This window comes from Cherax quadricarinatus, chromosome 4, assembly GCF_038502225.1.
Source record: "Cherax quadricarinatus isolate ZL_2023a chromosome 4, ASM3850222v1, whole genome shotgun sequence".
Lineage (NCBI taxonomy): Eukaryota > Metazoa > Arthropoda > Malacostraca > Decapoda > Parastacidae > Cherax > Cherax quadricarinatus.
The window spans coordinates 12,131,242-12,149,135 of NC_091295.1; the positions used below are offsets into that span (position 1 = coordinate 12,131,242).

Here is a 17,894-nt window from a genome sequence, read left to right on the forward strand (position 1 = left end):
CTAGCCCATTGTTCCCGGCATTTTAGTTGACTTTTACAGCACGCATGGCTTACGAAGGAAAGATTCTTATTCCACTTCCCCATGGATATAAAAGGAAAAGTAATAAGACCAAGAACTATTAAGATAAAATCAAAGAAAACTCAGATGAGTGTGTATAAATAAACATGTACATGTATGTATAGTGTGACCTAAGTGTAAGTAGAAGTAGCAAGACGTACCTGTAATCTTGCATATTTATGAGACAGACAAAAGAAACCAGCAATCCTACCATCATGTAAAACAATTACAGGCTTTCGTTTTACACTCACTTGGCAGGACGGTAGTACCTCCCTGGGTGGTTGCTGTCTACCAACCTACTACCTATATATATATATATATATATATATATATATATATATATATATATATATATATATATATATACACACACACACACACATTTAATCAGAACTGATGTACAAATACATCAAAGGCCATAGAGCCAGACACACCACACATACATTAGAATGACTGACCTGTCTGAAGTTCTGTGTGCAGGAGAGGAAGAGGATGTAGGAGTTGAAGAAGAAGCTGGCCAGGGTGGCGAGGACCAGGAGAGCCGCCACCACCATCAGTGGCATAATACCCCTTGCCTCCCGCTACCCTCCTGTGCTACACGAGCACGCTACAAGCCACTCTCCGCCCTGCTGCTGCCTCTCCTCAACCCCGCCATCCCTCGCCGACACTGGCGCTCACGTCCCTGGCTAACGCATTCTTCTCGGCGGCGCATCATATCTGGCCGATGTCAGCTGCTAATGTCAGTCACTGACGTGCAGCCCTGCCTCTTCACTGTTCAGCAAGGTTGAATTCGCTGAAGTCACCCACAGCCCAGCTTCTTCACTGTATAACCAGCAGCTGAGTCCACTGGTGATGTCAGTCACTGACCCGCTTACCCACTGCCGAGCCACGCCCTTTCACTATCCCGGCTGAGGCTTGACCTGGTTTCCTTGAAATTGATGCGCCCTGAGAGAAAGTGAATCAACTCTCCTCCCAAAATATGGATTTCCAGCACAAGTGACCTACTTCCAAGAAAAAGCAGACTCAATATTAATTTATCCTGATATGAAACAGATCTGACCTGCTTTTGTCTTTGAGAAGTTGATGTTTTTAGATTTTACGTTTATTGTTGTGCTCACCTCTAGAAACAACGTTTGTGTTGTGTTCTGGTGGGAACGTCTGTGTTCACTACGAGAAACAACGTCTCGTGTTGTCCTCGGGTGATCTAACGTTTGTGTTGTGCTCGCGTCGAGAAACAACGTTTGTGTTGCGTTCTCCTCACGAGACTTGACGTTTCATTGACTTGAGTTACATGAAAAGACTTTTTGCGTACCATTCTCATTTGATTTTGTCTGTTCATATCTTCTAAATCTTGCGTAAGTTACTCCAGCCACAGTCGACCTGCAAACATAACAATATTTATGTTAGTACACAAAAAGTGAAGTTCTGATCACACATACATTATTTTTAATAATAAGATTATTTCCGGTGTAGGGGGGGGAGCACAGCACATGGGAATGTGTGTTAATATGATTGGATCCAATCCCTTAGATCAAGAACCCTTTAGCACTAGCGTACCAATCTTGAAAGATGTCCTCGCATGTATTTTTCTCATACTAGCCTAGTCTATGATTCTTATGTTGTCATAGGCAGAGTACGACAATTAAATAATTTGTTGTAACTAATATATTAATGGAAAAAAAGATTCCAACTGAACCATTAATCTTATTAATTTAAATATTGGGAAAGAAAGGAAATTATAACTGTTAAAGACTTACCTGGAGGTTACCTGGAGGTTACCTGAAGGTTATTCCGGGGATCAGCGCCCCCGCGGCCCGGTCCATGACCAGACCTCCCGGTGGATCAGGGCCTGATCAACCAGGCTGTTACTGCTGGCCGCACGCAGTCCAACGTACGAGCCACAGCCCGGCTGATCCGGCACCGACTTTAGGTATCTGTCCAGCTCTCTCTTGAAGGCAGCCAGGGGTTCATTGGCAATTCCTCTAATGCTTGATGGGAGGCTGTTGAACAGTCTTGGGCCCCGGACACTTATGGTGTTTTCCCTTAGTGTACCAATGGCGCCCCTACTTTTAATTGGGGGCATTTTGCATCGCCTGCCCAGTCTTTTACTTTCGTAGGGAGTGATTTCTGTGTGCAGATTTGGACCATCCCTTCCAGGATTTTCCAAGTGTAGATTATGATATATCTCTCCCTCCTGCGTTCCAACGAGTACAAGTCAAGTGCTTCCAAGCGTTCCCAGTAGTTAAGGTGCTTGACAGAACTTATACGTGCAGTAAAGGATCTCTGTACACTCTCTAGATCTGCGATTTCACCTGCTTTGAATGGAGATGTTAATGTACAGCAGTATTCCAGCCTAGAGAGAACAAGTGATTTGAAAAGGATCATCATTGGCTTGGCATCTCTCGTTTTGAACGTTCTCATTATCCATCCTATCATTTTCTTTGCAGTTGCGATCGTGGCACTGTTGTGATCCTTGAAAGTGAGATCCTCAGACATTACTACTCCCAGGTCCCTTACATTATTTTTCCGCTCTATTGTATGACCAGAGTCTATAGTATACTCTGTTCTAGTTATTATCTCCTCCAGTTTTCCATAACGGAGTAGTTGGAATTTGTCCTCATTGAACATCATATTGTTTACCGTTGCCCACTGGAAAACTTTGTTTATATCTTCTTGGAGGTTAACCGCGTCCTCAGCAGATGACAGCCTCATGCAGATCCTAGTGTCATCCGCAAAGGATGATGCGGTGCTGTGATGTATATCTCTGTCTATGTCTGATATGAGGATGAGGAATAAGATTAGGGCGAGTACTGTGCCTTGTGGAACAGAGCTCTTCACTATGGCAGCCTCCGATTTAACTCTGTTGACCACTACTCTTTGTGTTCGATTTGTTAGGAAGTTGAAGATCCATCTCCCCACTTTCCCAGTTATTCCTTTAGCACGTATTTTATGGGCTATTATGCCATGATCGCATTTGTCAAATGCTTTTGCAAAGTCTGTGTATATTACATCTGCATTCTGATTTTCTTCCAGAGCATCCAAGGCCATATCATAGTGATCCAGTAGTTGTGAGAGGCAGGAGCGACCTGCCCTGAACCCAAGTTGCCCTGGATTGTGCAGATTTTGGGAATCCAGGTGATTTGCAATCTTGCTTCTCAGCACTCTCTCAAAGATTTTTATGATGTGGGACGTCAGAGCTATTGGTCAATAGTTCTTAGCTAATGTTTTGCTGCCACCTTTATGGAGTGGGGCTATATCCGTTGTTTTAAGTGACTGTGGAATTTCACCCATGTCCAAGCTCCTCCTCCATAGTGTACTTAGGGCACGCGAGAGGGGTTTCTTGCAGTTCTTAATGAATACAGAGTTCCACGAGTCTGGGCCCGGGGCTGATTGCATGGGCATGTTGTCAATGGCTTTCTCGAAATCTATCGGAGTTAGGGTGATGTCGGAAATCTGGCATACAGTTTTGAGGCTCATTCATGAAGAAATCATTTGGGTCGTTGATCCTCAGACTGATTAGAGGTTCACTAAACACAAAGTCGTACTGGGATTTCAATATTTCACTCATTTCCTTGTTGTCATCTGTATAAATCCCATCCTGTCTGAGTAAGGGCCCAATACTAGATGTGATATTTGCCTTGTTTTTGGCATATGAAAAGAAATATTTTGAATTTCTTTCAATTTCACTAATAGCTTTAAGCTCCTCCTGTCTCTCCTGGTTCTTGTACGAGTCATTTAACTGAAGTTCGATAGTTTCCACTTCCCTGGTCAGAGCCTCCTGTCGTGTATCAGATATTCTACCACTCCTGAGGAGCTCAGTGACTCTTCGTCGTGTTCTGTAGAGGGAGCGTCTTTCTCTCTCCAGTTTACTCCTGCTCTTCTTCTTTCTTAGGGGAATATGCCTAGAACATGCTTCAGCTGCCAGGAAGTTGATCCTTTCAAGGCACTGGTTTGGATCAATGTCATTTAAGACATCTTCCCAACATGTTTCGTTTAGGACATGGTTTACCTGGTCCCAGTTGATGTTCTTGTTGTTGAAGTTGTATTTATTTTGTGAAGACACCTTCACAGGTACATGCATTCTGCTGATCAGGACCCCTATGCATGTTGTGATGTAGTTCAGCTGGGCTTGTGAGGTCTCTTGGGAGACCTAATTTAACCAATTATATGGTCACACCTTGCACGAGTACTGGCTTGGCGCAGTACTCGTGCTGTGTAGGTCTTGGGACCTGTGGCTTAGTTCCTGTAGTGAACTGTCCTCTGAACTATATTGTAAGTTATATTCATTTTGGTCAAGTTGATTGTGTTCCCTGTATCACTGCTTATACATACCATCCCATTTATCTAAACCACAATAATGTTCTCCTGTTCCCAAATATATTATTGTACAAAGACTTAATAATAAACTGTGCTTGAGTAGAATAGTAATATTCACTGTCCCTGTTATTTACTCATTTATTCAGTTAGTTTATTTCAGTTAAAGTAGTGAGAGGGTGAGTAGTGTGGAGTGGTGGGTAGAGTAATGAGAGGTGAAGTTGTAGTCACCAGTGACCTCACATTACCTACCTACCTACGCCTCGCGTCACTCGACTCACCTCTCCTACCTACTCCCTGCCTACTGACTCCCTTACTCCCATATTCCCCTAATCATTACCCTTTCCCTACATGACAATGTACGTCTGGACTTCGATTAGGTTGTGATCGGAATTAGTTGTTTTTTATATTCTTATGTCTCTTATCAGGTCCTCATTATTTGTGAAGATAGGGTCAAGTGTGTTTTCTAGTCTTGTTGGCTCCACTATCTGCTGGCTTAAGGTGTGTTTTTCGCAGAGACTTAGTAGCTCATGTGTGTGTGACCTTTCATCTGCGCTACCTCCAGGGATTGTTTCTGCTATAACATTATTTGCTACATTCTTCCATTTTGTATGCCTTAGGTTGAAATCACCAAGCAGTAAGATGTTTGGGGATGGAACTGGAAGGTTTTCCAGACAGTAATCAATTTTCCGTAGCTGTTCCTTGAACTGTTGGGAGATTGCATCTGGTGGCTTATATACAACCACAATGACTAGGTTTTGGTTCTCGATCTTTATTGAGAGAACTTCAACTACCTCATTTGTGGTGTTCAGCAACCAAATATCATGGTAGGAAGAGGAGGAAAACGAGATATTTGTAACGAAACCCAAAGTGAGAGTCAAATGTATCGCCAGTTGTGAGGAGAGAGAAGCACCAGCCGCTGGAGGAGAGGAGGGAAGCTGGCCACTTACCAGAGTCATTAATTAAGGTTGCTTGTCGCCTCTGCACCAATAGTCAAGTATATATAATGTCTAATATATGGATTAAATGGATATGCACCCTTTCTAATATATGCATTATATTTATATATACCCTTTCTAATATATGGACTATACAAACCGTTTCATTTATCTTTATATGGGTGCTCTCAGTGCACACCCAGGAGAGAGATACTTCACAGAACATATGCCCAAAATTATTTTAATTTTTAAAGGGGGGGACGGGTAAGCCAGTGGAAGGCCTCTGTCAGATGACCAAAAGTTTCAGTGGCGCGTCATCATATGACCGAGACCCACGTCAGTACGTTCTGTTTCCTGACGAATGTTACCTAACTTAACTTGATGGACTGATGACATCTTTACCTGGCCACTACTTCCGTTGTCTCCATATTTATCCTCTGTATCTGACTGAAGAAGCCTACCGTGTAGGCGAAACGTTTCAACAATAGAGACACCCAACTGTTGCACATGTGTCCTCATCAATTTGTCAATATTGTTTACCAGTTTCATAATGACAAAACCTATATTTACAGCTAAGAATATTGTAGAGGATATGAAAAATAGATAAAATATAGTGAGCTTTACTTCCATGCTTATTTTATCACAACAAAACGAAATAGCTGATTAACTGGTAAAAAACAAAAGCAAAGAAAGCAGAGTAAATACACGGAGAGGTGTGTGTGTGTGTGTGTGTGTCTCAGCGTGTATGGTGCTGGTTTAATTTAATGTTACGTGTGGCCTTAATGACCCTCGTGTAGTCGATAGTCTTTAATTCACCGTGTCCCTGTCAAAGGGCTGCCCCCGCATTAGGGCTGTAAACGGTACTCCACCTGACCTGCAGACGACGCACCGTGCCCCAGCCATAGGGCTGACACTTCTTCGGGAGGCACTGCCAGGTCACCACACGGAGAAGACCCGGGCCAGGACCCGTCCTGGCAAACCTACCTGAACCTGAAAGTCTGTAAACCCCCATTAACCAACTAACCGAAAAGAAAAATTACAGATTTGTCTTGAGGGGGAGAGTATCAGGCAGCACTACCAGTCGTGTGAATAAAAACCAATGTACACTTCAAACAGCTGACACGCCGTTGATATCTCCAGCCTCGGTTGTTCCAATATACGGTTAATACTGACTGTACAATTATCCTGGCTAGGAAAATTAACCAAAAACTCGCACTTGGGAGACGAAACTTATGAAGATGTTTCGGTCCATCCTGAACCATTGTCAAATCACAACTAGGGCGATAAAGAAGTAGAGAAGGTCAGAAGACAATACGTTAGAAGATTTAGGAAGAAATGGAGGGGGGTTGTAGTGGTGGTAATAGTAGTAGTAGTAGTAGTAGTAATGAGACAGTAGCAGTACCAGTAGTGGCAGAAGTATAGCATCGAGTGCAGTAGTAGGGAAAGAATTTGATAGACGAACTCAGCGAGAGATTTATATTAGTAATTAATGCATCAGTACAGCATTATAATATTGCCGTGAGTGAAACATGTTTATCATTATTAATATTATATGGAATGGTTATAATGACCTTAATTTTTGAAGAGGTAGACGGGTAAGCTAGTGGAAGGCCTCGGTCAGATGACCAAAAGCTCCAGCTGTGGGTCATCATATGAGTAAGACCCGCGTCAGGAAACATTTCTCCTGTTTCCTAACGAACCTTAACTAACCTAACGAAACAACTGTATGGTAAAAAATGTGTTAATAAAATGCAGGGTTCGTGTGGGTTACCTGTTTACATGATAGGTTGGTTAGGTAACTCCCAGCAGGGGAGACCATGGGTTATTAACCTGTTTGAACTGTTATATATTGTATACATGATGGTACGTTCAATATATTATCTTCAGGATGGTACGTTCTCTAAAGCATGAATGGCTATACCTGTTAATAATCCCGTCCCCTCGAAGAAATGTCTAAAAAGAAAAAAGTTTTTATTAATATGACCTATTAAGTTTGATAAAATTTGTCAGGAAACAGAAAAGGCGTTTCCTGACGCGGGTTTCAGTCATATGATTACCCGCTGCTTAGTCATCTGACCGAGGCCTTCCCCTGGCTTACCCTTCTACCCCTTTAAAAATTATCATTATGATTCTGTTAGCATTGTTATTGATTCCGAGGCTAAATAAGTAATGAGCTCCTTGTGGTTTAAGCTTAGCGATAAGTTATGTAAATTCTCTGCCACTGAATTATTCAATGGAGAAAGTTATATTTTGGCTGGATTGTAACGAAGCTTCTTTGGTTACAAACAAAAATAATTAACCTAGATTAGGAGTTACATTCTAGGTAAAGTTGGGTTACGTTTTTTAGTTAAAATATCGTAGCCTAATCGTAGCCTAATCTAACCTGGATTAGGAGATACATTTTAGGTCAAGTTAAGTTAATTTTTTTTTTCAGTTAATATTTCATAGGTCCAGAATATAACTGCCTCAATTGCACTTCCTATTTAACATTGGATAATTTGCATAATAAAACACACGAGCTCATCTGTATTTCCTATTTTCGTTATGAAGTGTCACTGTCAGCAATACTTTTGAATATTGCAGTTTTATATTGGTCCGTTTCTAGGACTGTATATGCAAAATTCAAGGATTTTTACGAAATTAAAGCACTTTTAAGAGGTAATATAATGTTTGTAGCGCTGTCTTCCCTGGTAGAGTTCTGTTGTTTTTTAATTAAGTCAATCTATAAAACAAGTTATCTGGTGTGTCCTCTTGCAGTTCTTAGCAGAATTCGTTGTATGTGCGTCTGGTGGGAAGAACCTATGAGAGTTTGTGTGTTGAGCGTCAGTCATCAAGTGATGACTTCCACAACCAAGTGTTGTACCTATGAGAGTTTGTGTGTGTTGAGCGTCATCAAGTGATGACTTCCACAGCCAAGTGTTGTACCTATGAGAGTTTGTGTGTTGAGCGTCAGTCATCAAGTGATGACTTCCACAGCCAAGTGTTGTACCTATGAGAGTTTGTGTGTGTTGAGCGTCATCAAGTGATGACTCTCATAGCCAAGTGTTGTCCCGTTAAAAGCTTGTTCTATCATCTATGTCTTCACTATTGTCACCAGTACATCAAATGGATTACTTTATATTATTAATTTACTAATGCTCCGTAGACAAGTTTTTCGTTTTGGGGAAAAGTTATTTGTAGTTCCTGGAGGATAATCTCTCTCTCTCTCTCTCTCTCTCTCTCTCTCTCTCTCTCTCTCTCTCTCTCTCTCTCTCTCTCTCTCTCTCTCTCTCTCTTTTGATCACAGAAGAGCTTTATAGGGAGAAAACTCAACGTACTGAAACAATAGTTTCTGTTCATTTAATTTTTTTTAATCAGTAGACAAATTGCAGTATATAATGTTCTCAATACAGGGAAGAAGCGCAAACAGGTCTGGCAAAATTTTTGTAGTAGTATCAAACCTTTCACGAAAAAGTGCCAAAAAAAAAAAAGTACCAGTATAAACATCAATATATAAATGCCTATAAAATATTTTTAACAGGTAAAAATACATTTAACATACATCTTATGATACATCTTATTAAAACATTGAAATGGAGGAAATACATTCACTGAGCTTATAGTTTATTAAAACAGAACTTTATCAACTGCTACATCACTATACCCTTTTTCTTTTTTTTTTTTTTTTTGCTGTTGGATTCTATCACAAAGATCTTTTTGGTGGATTCCACGATGTGCAGTTAATGTGTTGAAGTCAAGATTTATATCTTATTAACACATTTAAGCTGGACATTTTCAGAGAAGTGCGATTTTTAACTTGAGCAGCTGCTAAAGACTGAGCCAATGAAAGAAGACGGATCATAAATTTGGACTAACAAGGAAGACATATTCATCACAGCATTTTTCTCGAGACATGATAAACCAAAATTTCTCAAACCTATTTTCAGCATCTGGAGATTGATTTTGCGTTTTCAGCTCCTTCTATTCTTTATTTTTTTATAATGGTCTACATCGACTAAATCGGAAAATATCATAACTAGTGGGATAATTGATTTAGGCCTTCCCTCAATAACAGTAGCCGGCTCCAACGCCTCAAGCAACACCAATTTTGCATACAATTCATAAAATTAAAAGCATTTAAACTTTGTTTTGTAAGACAGACATAGAAATTTTATTTTTTTTACTCAAAATTCTTGCAATTCTTTCCAGGGAATTTTTGTTGAATTATCGAGGCAAATGCTTTCTGCAGTGGCGCCGATACAGATGTTATTTATCCTGAGATATGTTGAGGGATCATCAATACTTATATCATATTGATGAAATTGATGATAATCATTTTAACACTAGCATTAACAGAATTCCGTAACTTATAAATTGTAAATGTTTCTGCTTGATAGTTCAAATTGAGTTTATTCATGTCAGGCAAAATGTAAGCGAAGAAAATATAATACATTTTTCTAATGGAATTTTATAATTCCTCTATAATTCTTGAAGCCATGGGAATGCCATCTTCTAATATAGCAGATGTAAACAACGACATTAAACTGCATGCCATTGTTCTAAAATTCCTGCCACTTGCTCGAGGGAAAGTCATCTTGTGCAGTTAATGTGCAAACTTTTTGAGGATTCGTATTTGTAAATGTTTGAAATTCTTTATATTCATATAGGCTCATAGGCCTATTGCTCAAATATGAAAAATATTTCTAACTCATATATAATGTGGCAGTTCAGTGGAGGATTCACAAGCACACAAGTGCAATGAATGGTGGACACAAAGTTGTGTGAAGATACGAGGATTTTTCTGTTTTAAGAGATGCTAGGCTCCTCTGCTTCCCATCACAACACTAGCATTATCGCTAGCAAATACTATTGGGTTTTCAAAAGCGATTTCATTACTGTTAAAAAAAAAAAGGCCTCCGTCCAGTTATAAACTCCAACCCCTCAAAGGAGGTTCCTTGAAGTTGTTGAGGGGCTCTTGATCTAGGGAATTGGATCTGTGCTCCAGTCCCTTGAATTAAGCCTGAATATCTTCCATCCCCCCCCCACAAGCGCTGTATAATCCTTACGGGTTTAACTCTCCCCCATGACAATTATAAAACTCCAAGAGTAGTTGCGTCTTTAAGTTCTAAATGTATCAGAAATTTGTCCACTGTTTTTTGAACATCAGTATTATAATGTGTACCTACCAGAACAAGTTGTTTGATATTAATATCTGTTGTCTCATCAATAATAAGAGAAAATTTAGTCATCTTCAACCTAAATACTAGGTTACAAAAGTCATATTCACCGATCATATTAGAAAAAACGTATGTTCTTTTGTTTTTATAATACTACTTGATATCCGTTCCTATTTTTTAATCTGGACAAACGTTTGCAACAAGGCAAGGCAAATGATCCAAAAGGGCTATATGTAAATTATGTTCTGCAATAAACCCACAGTTTAAGCTCAGCAGCTGCCATCTGTACGGAGTGAAGAGAGGACGGGCCAGGTTTCATGGAAGCAGGTACTTTAAAAGTTAGTTTCGTAGATTTTAGTCTTTTATGCCTTTCTGTGTTTTCTTGTCGTTCAATTTGACTTAAACTGCCATCACTTTCACAGTTGCATAATTTGCAGAAACCGTTTCCATATTTTTCTCTTCATTCATAATGGGTTCACACAAAATAACGTGAAAACACAAACTGTTCACATAAGACTTGCAAAAGGAAATAACGTCGAGTAACTGGAACACATCGCTAACTGCGTCACTGCAACTCAAAATTTTTGAGTTGCAGTGAGCCAAAAGTCAAACTGAGGCCAGGGGAGCAGGGCCAGTGACTCAGAGGAATACATCACATGATTGCATCATATTACACAATACACACAGTCTCCTCTCTCCACTAGATTCTCCAGTCTTCATCTGCATAATAAACCGAAAACATATTAATGAACATGTATCAGCCGTAAGGAATGTTGATGTTTTAAAAATAAGCGTAGATCATAAAATTATTACATGGCGGCTTCTGAGCAAAAATTTTATATTTTAACAAAGTTCACAAAATGTAGCAAAAATATCGGGCGTCGTAGCAAACATACAACAAGTGTTAAATAGTACTAATTTTGTACGAACGTACCAACACTGGCAGCCCTAATTGCATGGACTGTTGTTTATCCTACGTTGGTCTAATATTAAAGTTTTATTTAATCTTGGACGTCATAAATGATTTTTTTTGTGTGGTGCTGAGATTAAACATGTCAGAGGCACATAATGTGGATTTACTCTGCTGCCCCCTCGTGGCCTTCTAGAAAGAATTTGGTACTTTCAAATTATCTTGCGAAATTTTGGACCTCGCTCCACTTGTGTCTTTGGGAACCTCGTTCAACTCTTGTGGGAGTGTCCACTGACAAACTAGGATAGACCCTAATATTTTAATATATTTTATCGTGTCCTCCACAGTGTTCCAGACGGTCATGTTCCTACTTAACATCATAACCATAACATTTTTTTCACTTAGTTAAGATTTATCAGGAAACAGGAAAAGTGTTTCCGGACGCGGGTCTTAGTCATATGATGACGCACAGCTGCAGATTTTTAGCCATCTGATCGAGGCCTTCCACTGGCTTACCAGTCCACCTCTTGAAAGATTATGATTATAACTATTAACCTTATTACTACATACCTTCTTATTTACTTCTTAGTACAATAATTTTTTTGTGTGTGTTTTTAACACCACCACCACTTTATACATTTATTAAATTATTATTATTTATTATCCGTGAAAATGAATTTAGATGAGGGCCATACACTTTTTTTTTTACACAAAGCAATTATACAAGTTATGAACTGTTACCCGACGTCAACTTATTTCAAAGTCCCGTCCTATCTAAGGACGGGACTTAGATGCGACCCTCACCAGTCAACTAACACCCGGATACCTACTTGCTGCTAGGTGAACAGGGAGGCAGCAGATATAAAGAAACATACCCAACGTTTCCACCTGTACGGGGATCTAACCCCGCACATTCAGTGTGAGAGCTGAACGAGCCACCAAACAAAGCACATAAAGGTATTACAAACAGAAAAAAATTTTGCAAAATATTATAAAAACCGATGGAAATAAATGATATAAAATACCGACACAATGGAAATATAAACACAAATGCAGTATAATGTGATCCTTTATTGACAACGTTTCACCCACACAGTGGGCTTTTTCAAGTCACACACAGATCTGTGTGTGACTTGAAAAAGCCCACTGTGTGGGTGAAACGTTGTCAATAAAGGATCACATTATACTGCATTTGTGTTTATATTTCCATTATAAAAACCACATAAAAACAGTTTTAACAAAAACGCTGATCTACATATAAGGCTCCTGTGTTTTTATGTTAATTCTCCAATAGTGAGAGACTTTTGTAAAAAAAACAAAAAAAAAATCAGTTTGGGCCTTTTGAAAAAAGTTCTGTTTTTGGTAGCCAATAAAGAAAACCGAAATAGGTTAACCTAACCTAGAACTGATCTCTTAATCTAGGTCAGATTGGGTTACGGTTTTAGTTACGATAAAAAATATCAAAAAAAAAAAAAGTCCATTGTACAATCCACTTATTATATAACTGATATATCGTATTGCTAAGCTCAAAATTAGCTCCCAAAAATATTAAAAATCAGAAAAAAACTCCTATAAAACAATCAGCTGTCAATATATATATAATCATAAGACTTCGATAATTTAAAACTAATTATCATATTAAACATCTACTGTATGAGTACCAGCAGCATCCAATAATTCAATAGCAACTTCTAGTTCCAACTTTCAGTATTTCCTTGAAGTAATTTTGATGTTTGACTTCGTGAAACAGCAGCTGGGGTGTGTGTGGCGAGGTTTACAGCAGCTGGGGTGTGTGTGGCGAGGTTTACAGCAGCTGGGGTGTGTGTGGCGAGGTTTACAGCAGCTGAGGTGTGTGTGGCGAGGTTTACAGCAGCTGGGGTGTGTGTGGCGAGGTTTACAGCAGCTGGGGTGTGTGTGGCGAGGTTTACAGCAGCTGAGGTGTGTGTGGCGAGGTTTACAGCACCTGGGGTGTGTGTGGCGAGGTTTACAGCAGCTGGGGTGTGTGTGGCGAGGTTTACAGCAGCTGGGGTGTGTGTGGCGAGGGTTACAGCAGCTGGGGTGTGTGTGGCGAGGTTTACAGCAGCTGAGGTGTGTGTGGCGAGGTTTACAGCAGCTGGGGTGTGTGTGGCGAGGTTTACAGCAGCTGAGGTGTGTGTGGCGAGGTTTACAGCAGCTGAGGTGTGTGTGGCGAGGTTTACAGCAGCTGAGGTGTGTGTGGCGAGGTTTACAGCAGCTGGGGTGTGTGTGGCGAGGTTTACAGCAGCTGAGGTGTGTGTGGCGAGGTTTACAGCAGCTGGGGTGTGTGTGGAGAGGTTTACAGCAGCTGAGGTGTGTGTGGCGAGGTTTACAGCAGCTGAGGTGTGTGTGGCGAGGTTTACAGCAGCTGGGGTGTGTGTGGAGAGGTTTACAGCAGCTGAGGTGTGTGTGGCGAGGTTTACAGCAGCTGAGGTGTGTGTGACGAGGTTTACAGCAGCTGGGGTGTGTGTGGAGAGGTTTACAGCAGCTGGGGTGTGTGTGGAGAGGTTTACAGCAGCTGAGGTGTGTGTGGCGAGGTTTACAGCAGCTGGGGTGTGTGTGGAGAGGTTTGCAGCAGCTGAGGTGTGTGTGGCGAGGTTTACAGCAGCTGAGGTGTGTGTGGCGAGGGCGAGGTTTACAGCAGCTGCGGTGTGTGTGGCGAGGTTTACAGTAGCTGAGGTGTGTGTGGCGAGGTTTACAGCAGCTGGGGTGTGTGTGGCGAGGTTTACAGTAGCTGAGGTGTGTGTGGCGAGGTTTAAAGCAGCTGGGGTGTGTGTGGCGAGGTTTACAGCAGCTGGGGTGTGTGTGGCGAGGTTTACAGCAGCTGAGGTGTGTGTGGCGAGGTTTACAGCAGCTGGGGTGTGTGTGGCGAGGTTTACAGCAGCTGGGGTGTGTGTGGCGAGGTTTACAGCAGCTGGGGTGTGTGTGGCGAGCTTTACAGCAGCTGAGGTGTGTGTGGCGAGGTTTACAGCAGCTGGGGTGTGTTTGTCGAGGTTTACAGCAGCTGGGGTGTGTGTGGAGAGGTTTACAGCAGCTGAGGTGTGTGTGGCGAGGTTTACAGCAGCTGGGGTGTGTGTGGAGAGGTTTACAGCAGCTGAGGTGTGTGTGGCGAGGTTTACAGCAGCTGACGTATGTGTGGCGAGGTTTACAGCAGCTGGGGTGTGTGGGGCGAGGTTTACAGCAGCTGGGGTGTGTGTGGCGAGGTTTACAGCAGCTGGGGTGTGTGTGGCGAGGTTTACAGCAGCTGAGGTGTGTGTGGCGAGGTTTACAGCAGCTGAGGTGTGTGTAGCGAGGTTTACAGCAGCTGGGGTGTGTGTGGAGAGGTTTACAGCAGCTGAGGTGTGTGTGGCGAGGTTTACAGCAGCTGAGGTATGTGTGGCGAGGTTTACAGCAGCTGGGGTGTGTGTGGCGAGGTTTACAGCAGCTGGGGTGTGTGTGGAGAGGTTTACAGCAGTTGGGGTGTGTGTGGCGAGGTTTACAGCAGCTGAGGTATGTGTGGCGAGGTTTACAGCAGCTGGGGTGTGTGTGGTGAGGTTTACAACAGCTGAGGTGTGTGTGTGGTGAGGTTTACAGCAGCTGGGGTGTGTGTGTGGTGAGGTTTACAGCAGCTGGGGAGTGTGGGGCGAGGTTTACAGCAGCTGGGGTGTCTGTGGCGAGGTTTACAGCAACTGGGGTGTGTGTGTGTGGCGAGGGTTACAGCAGCTGGGGTGTGTTTCGAGGTTTACAACAGATGGGATGTGTGTGGCGAGGTTTACAGCAGCTGGGGTGTGTGTGGCGAGGTTTACAGCAGCTGGGGTGTGTGTGGCGAGGTTTACAGCAGCTGGGGTGTCTGTGGCGAGGTTTACAGCAACTGGGGTGTGTGTGTGTGGCGAGGGTTACAGCAGCTGGGGTGTGTGGCGAGGTTTACAACAGATGGGATGTGTGGTGGCGAGGTTTACAGCAGCTGGGGTGTGTGTGGAGATGTTTACAGCAGCTGGGGTGTGTGTGGCGAGGTTTACAGCAGCTGGGGTGTGTGTGGCGAGGTTTATAGCAGCTGAGGTGTGTGTGGAGAGGTTTACAGAAGCTGGGGTGTTTGTGGCGAGGTTTACAGCAGCTGGGGTGTGTGTGGCGAGGTTTACAGCAGCTGGGGTGTGTGTGGCGAGGTTTACAGCAGCTGGGGTGTGTGTGGCGAGGTTTACAGCAGCTGGGGTGTGTGTGGAGAGGTTTACAGCAGCTGGGGTGTGTTTGACGAGGTTTACAGCAGTTGGGGTATGTGTGGCGAGGTTTACAGCAGCTGGGATGTGTGTGGCGAGGTTTACAGCAGCTGGGGTGTGTGGGGCGAGGTTTACAGCAGCTGGGGTGTGTGTGGCGAGGTTTACAGCAGCTGGGGTGTGTGTGGCGAGGTTTACAGCAGCTGGGATGTGTGTGGCGAGGTTTACAGCAGCTGGGGTGTGTGTGGCGAGGTTTACAGCAGCTGGGGTGTGTGTGGCGAGGTTTACAGCAGCTAGGGAGTGTGTGGCGAGGTTTACAGCAGCTGGGGTGTGTGTGGCGAGGGTTACAGCAGCTGGGGTGTGTGTGGCGAGGTTTACAGCAGCTGGGGTGTATGTGGAAAGGTTTACAGCAGCTGAGGTGTGTGTGGAGAGGTTTACAGCAGCTGAGGTGTGTGTGGAGAGGTTTACAGCAGCTGGGGTGTGTGTGGCGAGGTTTACAGCAGCTGGGGTGTGTGTGGAGAGATTTACAGCAGCTGGGGTGTGTGTGGCGAGGTTTACAGCAGCTGGGGTGTGTGTGGCGAGGTTTACAGCAGCTGGGGTGTGTGTGGAGAGGTTTACAGCAGCTGGGGTGTGTGTGGCGAGGTTTACAGCAGCTGGGGTGTGTGTGGAGAGGTTTACAGCAGCTGGGGTGTGTGTGGCGAGGTTTACGGCAGCTGGGGTGTGTGTGGCGAGGTTTACAGCAGCTGGGGTGTGTGTGGCGAGGTTCACAGCAGCTGGGGTGTGTGTGGCGAGGTTTACAGCAGCTGGGGTGTGTGTGGCGAGGTTTACAGCAGCTGGGGGTGTGTGTGGCGAGGTTTACAGCAGCTGGGGTGTGTGTGGCGAGGTTTACAGCAGCTGGGGTGTGTGTGGCGAGGTTTACAGCAGCTGGGGTGTGTGTGGCGAGGTTTACAGCAGCTGAGGTGTGTGTGTCGAGGTTTACAGCAGCTGGGGTGTGTGTGGAGAGGTTTGCAGCAGCTGAGGTGTGTGTGGCGAGGTTTACAGCAGCTGGGGTCTGTGTGGCGAGGTTTACAGCAGCTGAGGTGTGTGTGGCGAGGTTTACAGTAGCTGAGGTGTGTGTGGCGAGGTTTACAGCAGCTGGGGTGTGTGTGGCGAGGTTTACAGCAGCTGGGGTGTGTGTGGCGAGGTTTACAGCAGCTGAGGTGTGTGTGGCGAGGTTTACAGCAGCTGAGGTGTGTGTGGCGAGGTTTACAGCAGCTGAGGTGTGTGTGGCGAGGTTTACAGCAGCTGAGGTGTGTGTGGCGAGGTTTACAGCAGCTGAGGTGTGTGTGGCGAGGTTTACAGCAGCTGCGGTGTGTGTGGCGAGGTTTACAGCAGCTGGGGTGTGTGTGGCGAGGTTTACAGCAGCTGGGGTGTGTGTGGCGAGGTTTACAGCAGCTGAGGTGTGTGTGGCGAGGTTTACAGCAGCTGGGGTGTGTGTGGCGAGGTTTACAGCAGCTGGGGTGTGTGTGGCGAGGTTTACAGCAGCTGAAGTGTGTGTGGCGAGGTTTACAGCAGCTGAGGTGTGTGTGGCGAGGTTTACAGCAGCTGAGGTGTGTGTGGCGAGGTTTACAGCAGCTGGGGTGTGTGTGGCGAGGTTTACAGCAGCTGAGGTGTGTGTGGCGAGGTTTACAGCAGCTGAGGTGTGTGTGGCGAGGTTTAAAGCAGCTGGGGTGTGTGTGGCGAGGTTTACAGCAACTGGGGTGTGTGTGTGTGGCGAGGGTTACAGCAGCTGGGGTGTGTGGCGAGGTTTACAACAGATGGGATGTGTGGTGGCGAGGTTTACAGCAGCTGGGGTGTGTGTGGCGAGGTTTACAGCAGCTGGGGTGTGTGTGGCGAGGTTTACAGCAGCTGGGGTGTCTGTGGCCAGGTTTACAGCAACTGGGGTGTGTGTGTGTGGCGAGGGTTACAGCAGCTGGGGTGTGTGGCGAGGTTTACAACAGATGGGATGTGTGGTGGCGAGGTTTACAGCAGCTGGGGTGTGTGTGGCGATGTTTACAGCAGCTGGGGTGTGTGTGGCGAGGTTTACAGCAGCTGGGGTGTGTGTGGCGAGGTTTACAGCAGCTGGGGTGTGTGTGGCGAGGTTTATAGCAGCTGAGGTGTGTGTGGAGAGGTTTACAGCAGCTGGGGTGTTTGTGGCGAGGTTTACAGCAGCTGGGGTGTGTGTGGCGAGGTTTACAGCAGCTGGGGTGTGTGTGGCGAGGTTTACAGCAGCTGGGGTGTGTGTGGCGATGTTTACAGCAGCTGGGGTGTGTGTGGCGAGGTTTACAGCAGCTGG

The 17,894-nt window shown here is 44.2% G+C and overlaps 2 protein-coding genes across 2 annotated transcripts in view; both read right to left on the reverse strand.

The window, feature by feature from the left end:
* LOC128702038 (rhodopsin, GQ-coupled-like) overlaps nt 1-17,894 on the reverse strand; it is a 604,475-nt gene that overhangs the window by 306,459 nt on the left and 280,122 nt on the right. Inside the window, exon 2 of the mRNA XM_070094398.1 lies at nt 516-1,437. Within this exon, the coding sequence (XP_069950499.1) occupies nt 516-620 (105 nt within the window). The 5' untranslated portion in view covers nt 621-1,437. The remainder of the gene's footprint in view (nt 1-515; nt 1,438-17,894) is intronic.
* LOC138854500 (uncharacterized) lies at nt 10,030-10,582 on the reverse strand. Its single transcript, XM_070098194.1, has 3 exons — nt 10,388-10,582; nt 10,227-10,282; nt 10,030-10,183 (listed from the first exon to the last, which is right to left on the reverse strand). The coding sequence occupies exons 1-3, from the start codon at nt 10,580-10,582 to the stop codon at nt 10,105-10,107; spliced, it is 330 nt and encodes a 109-aa protein (XP_069954295.1). The 3' UTR covers nt 10,030-10,104.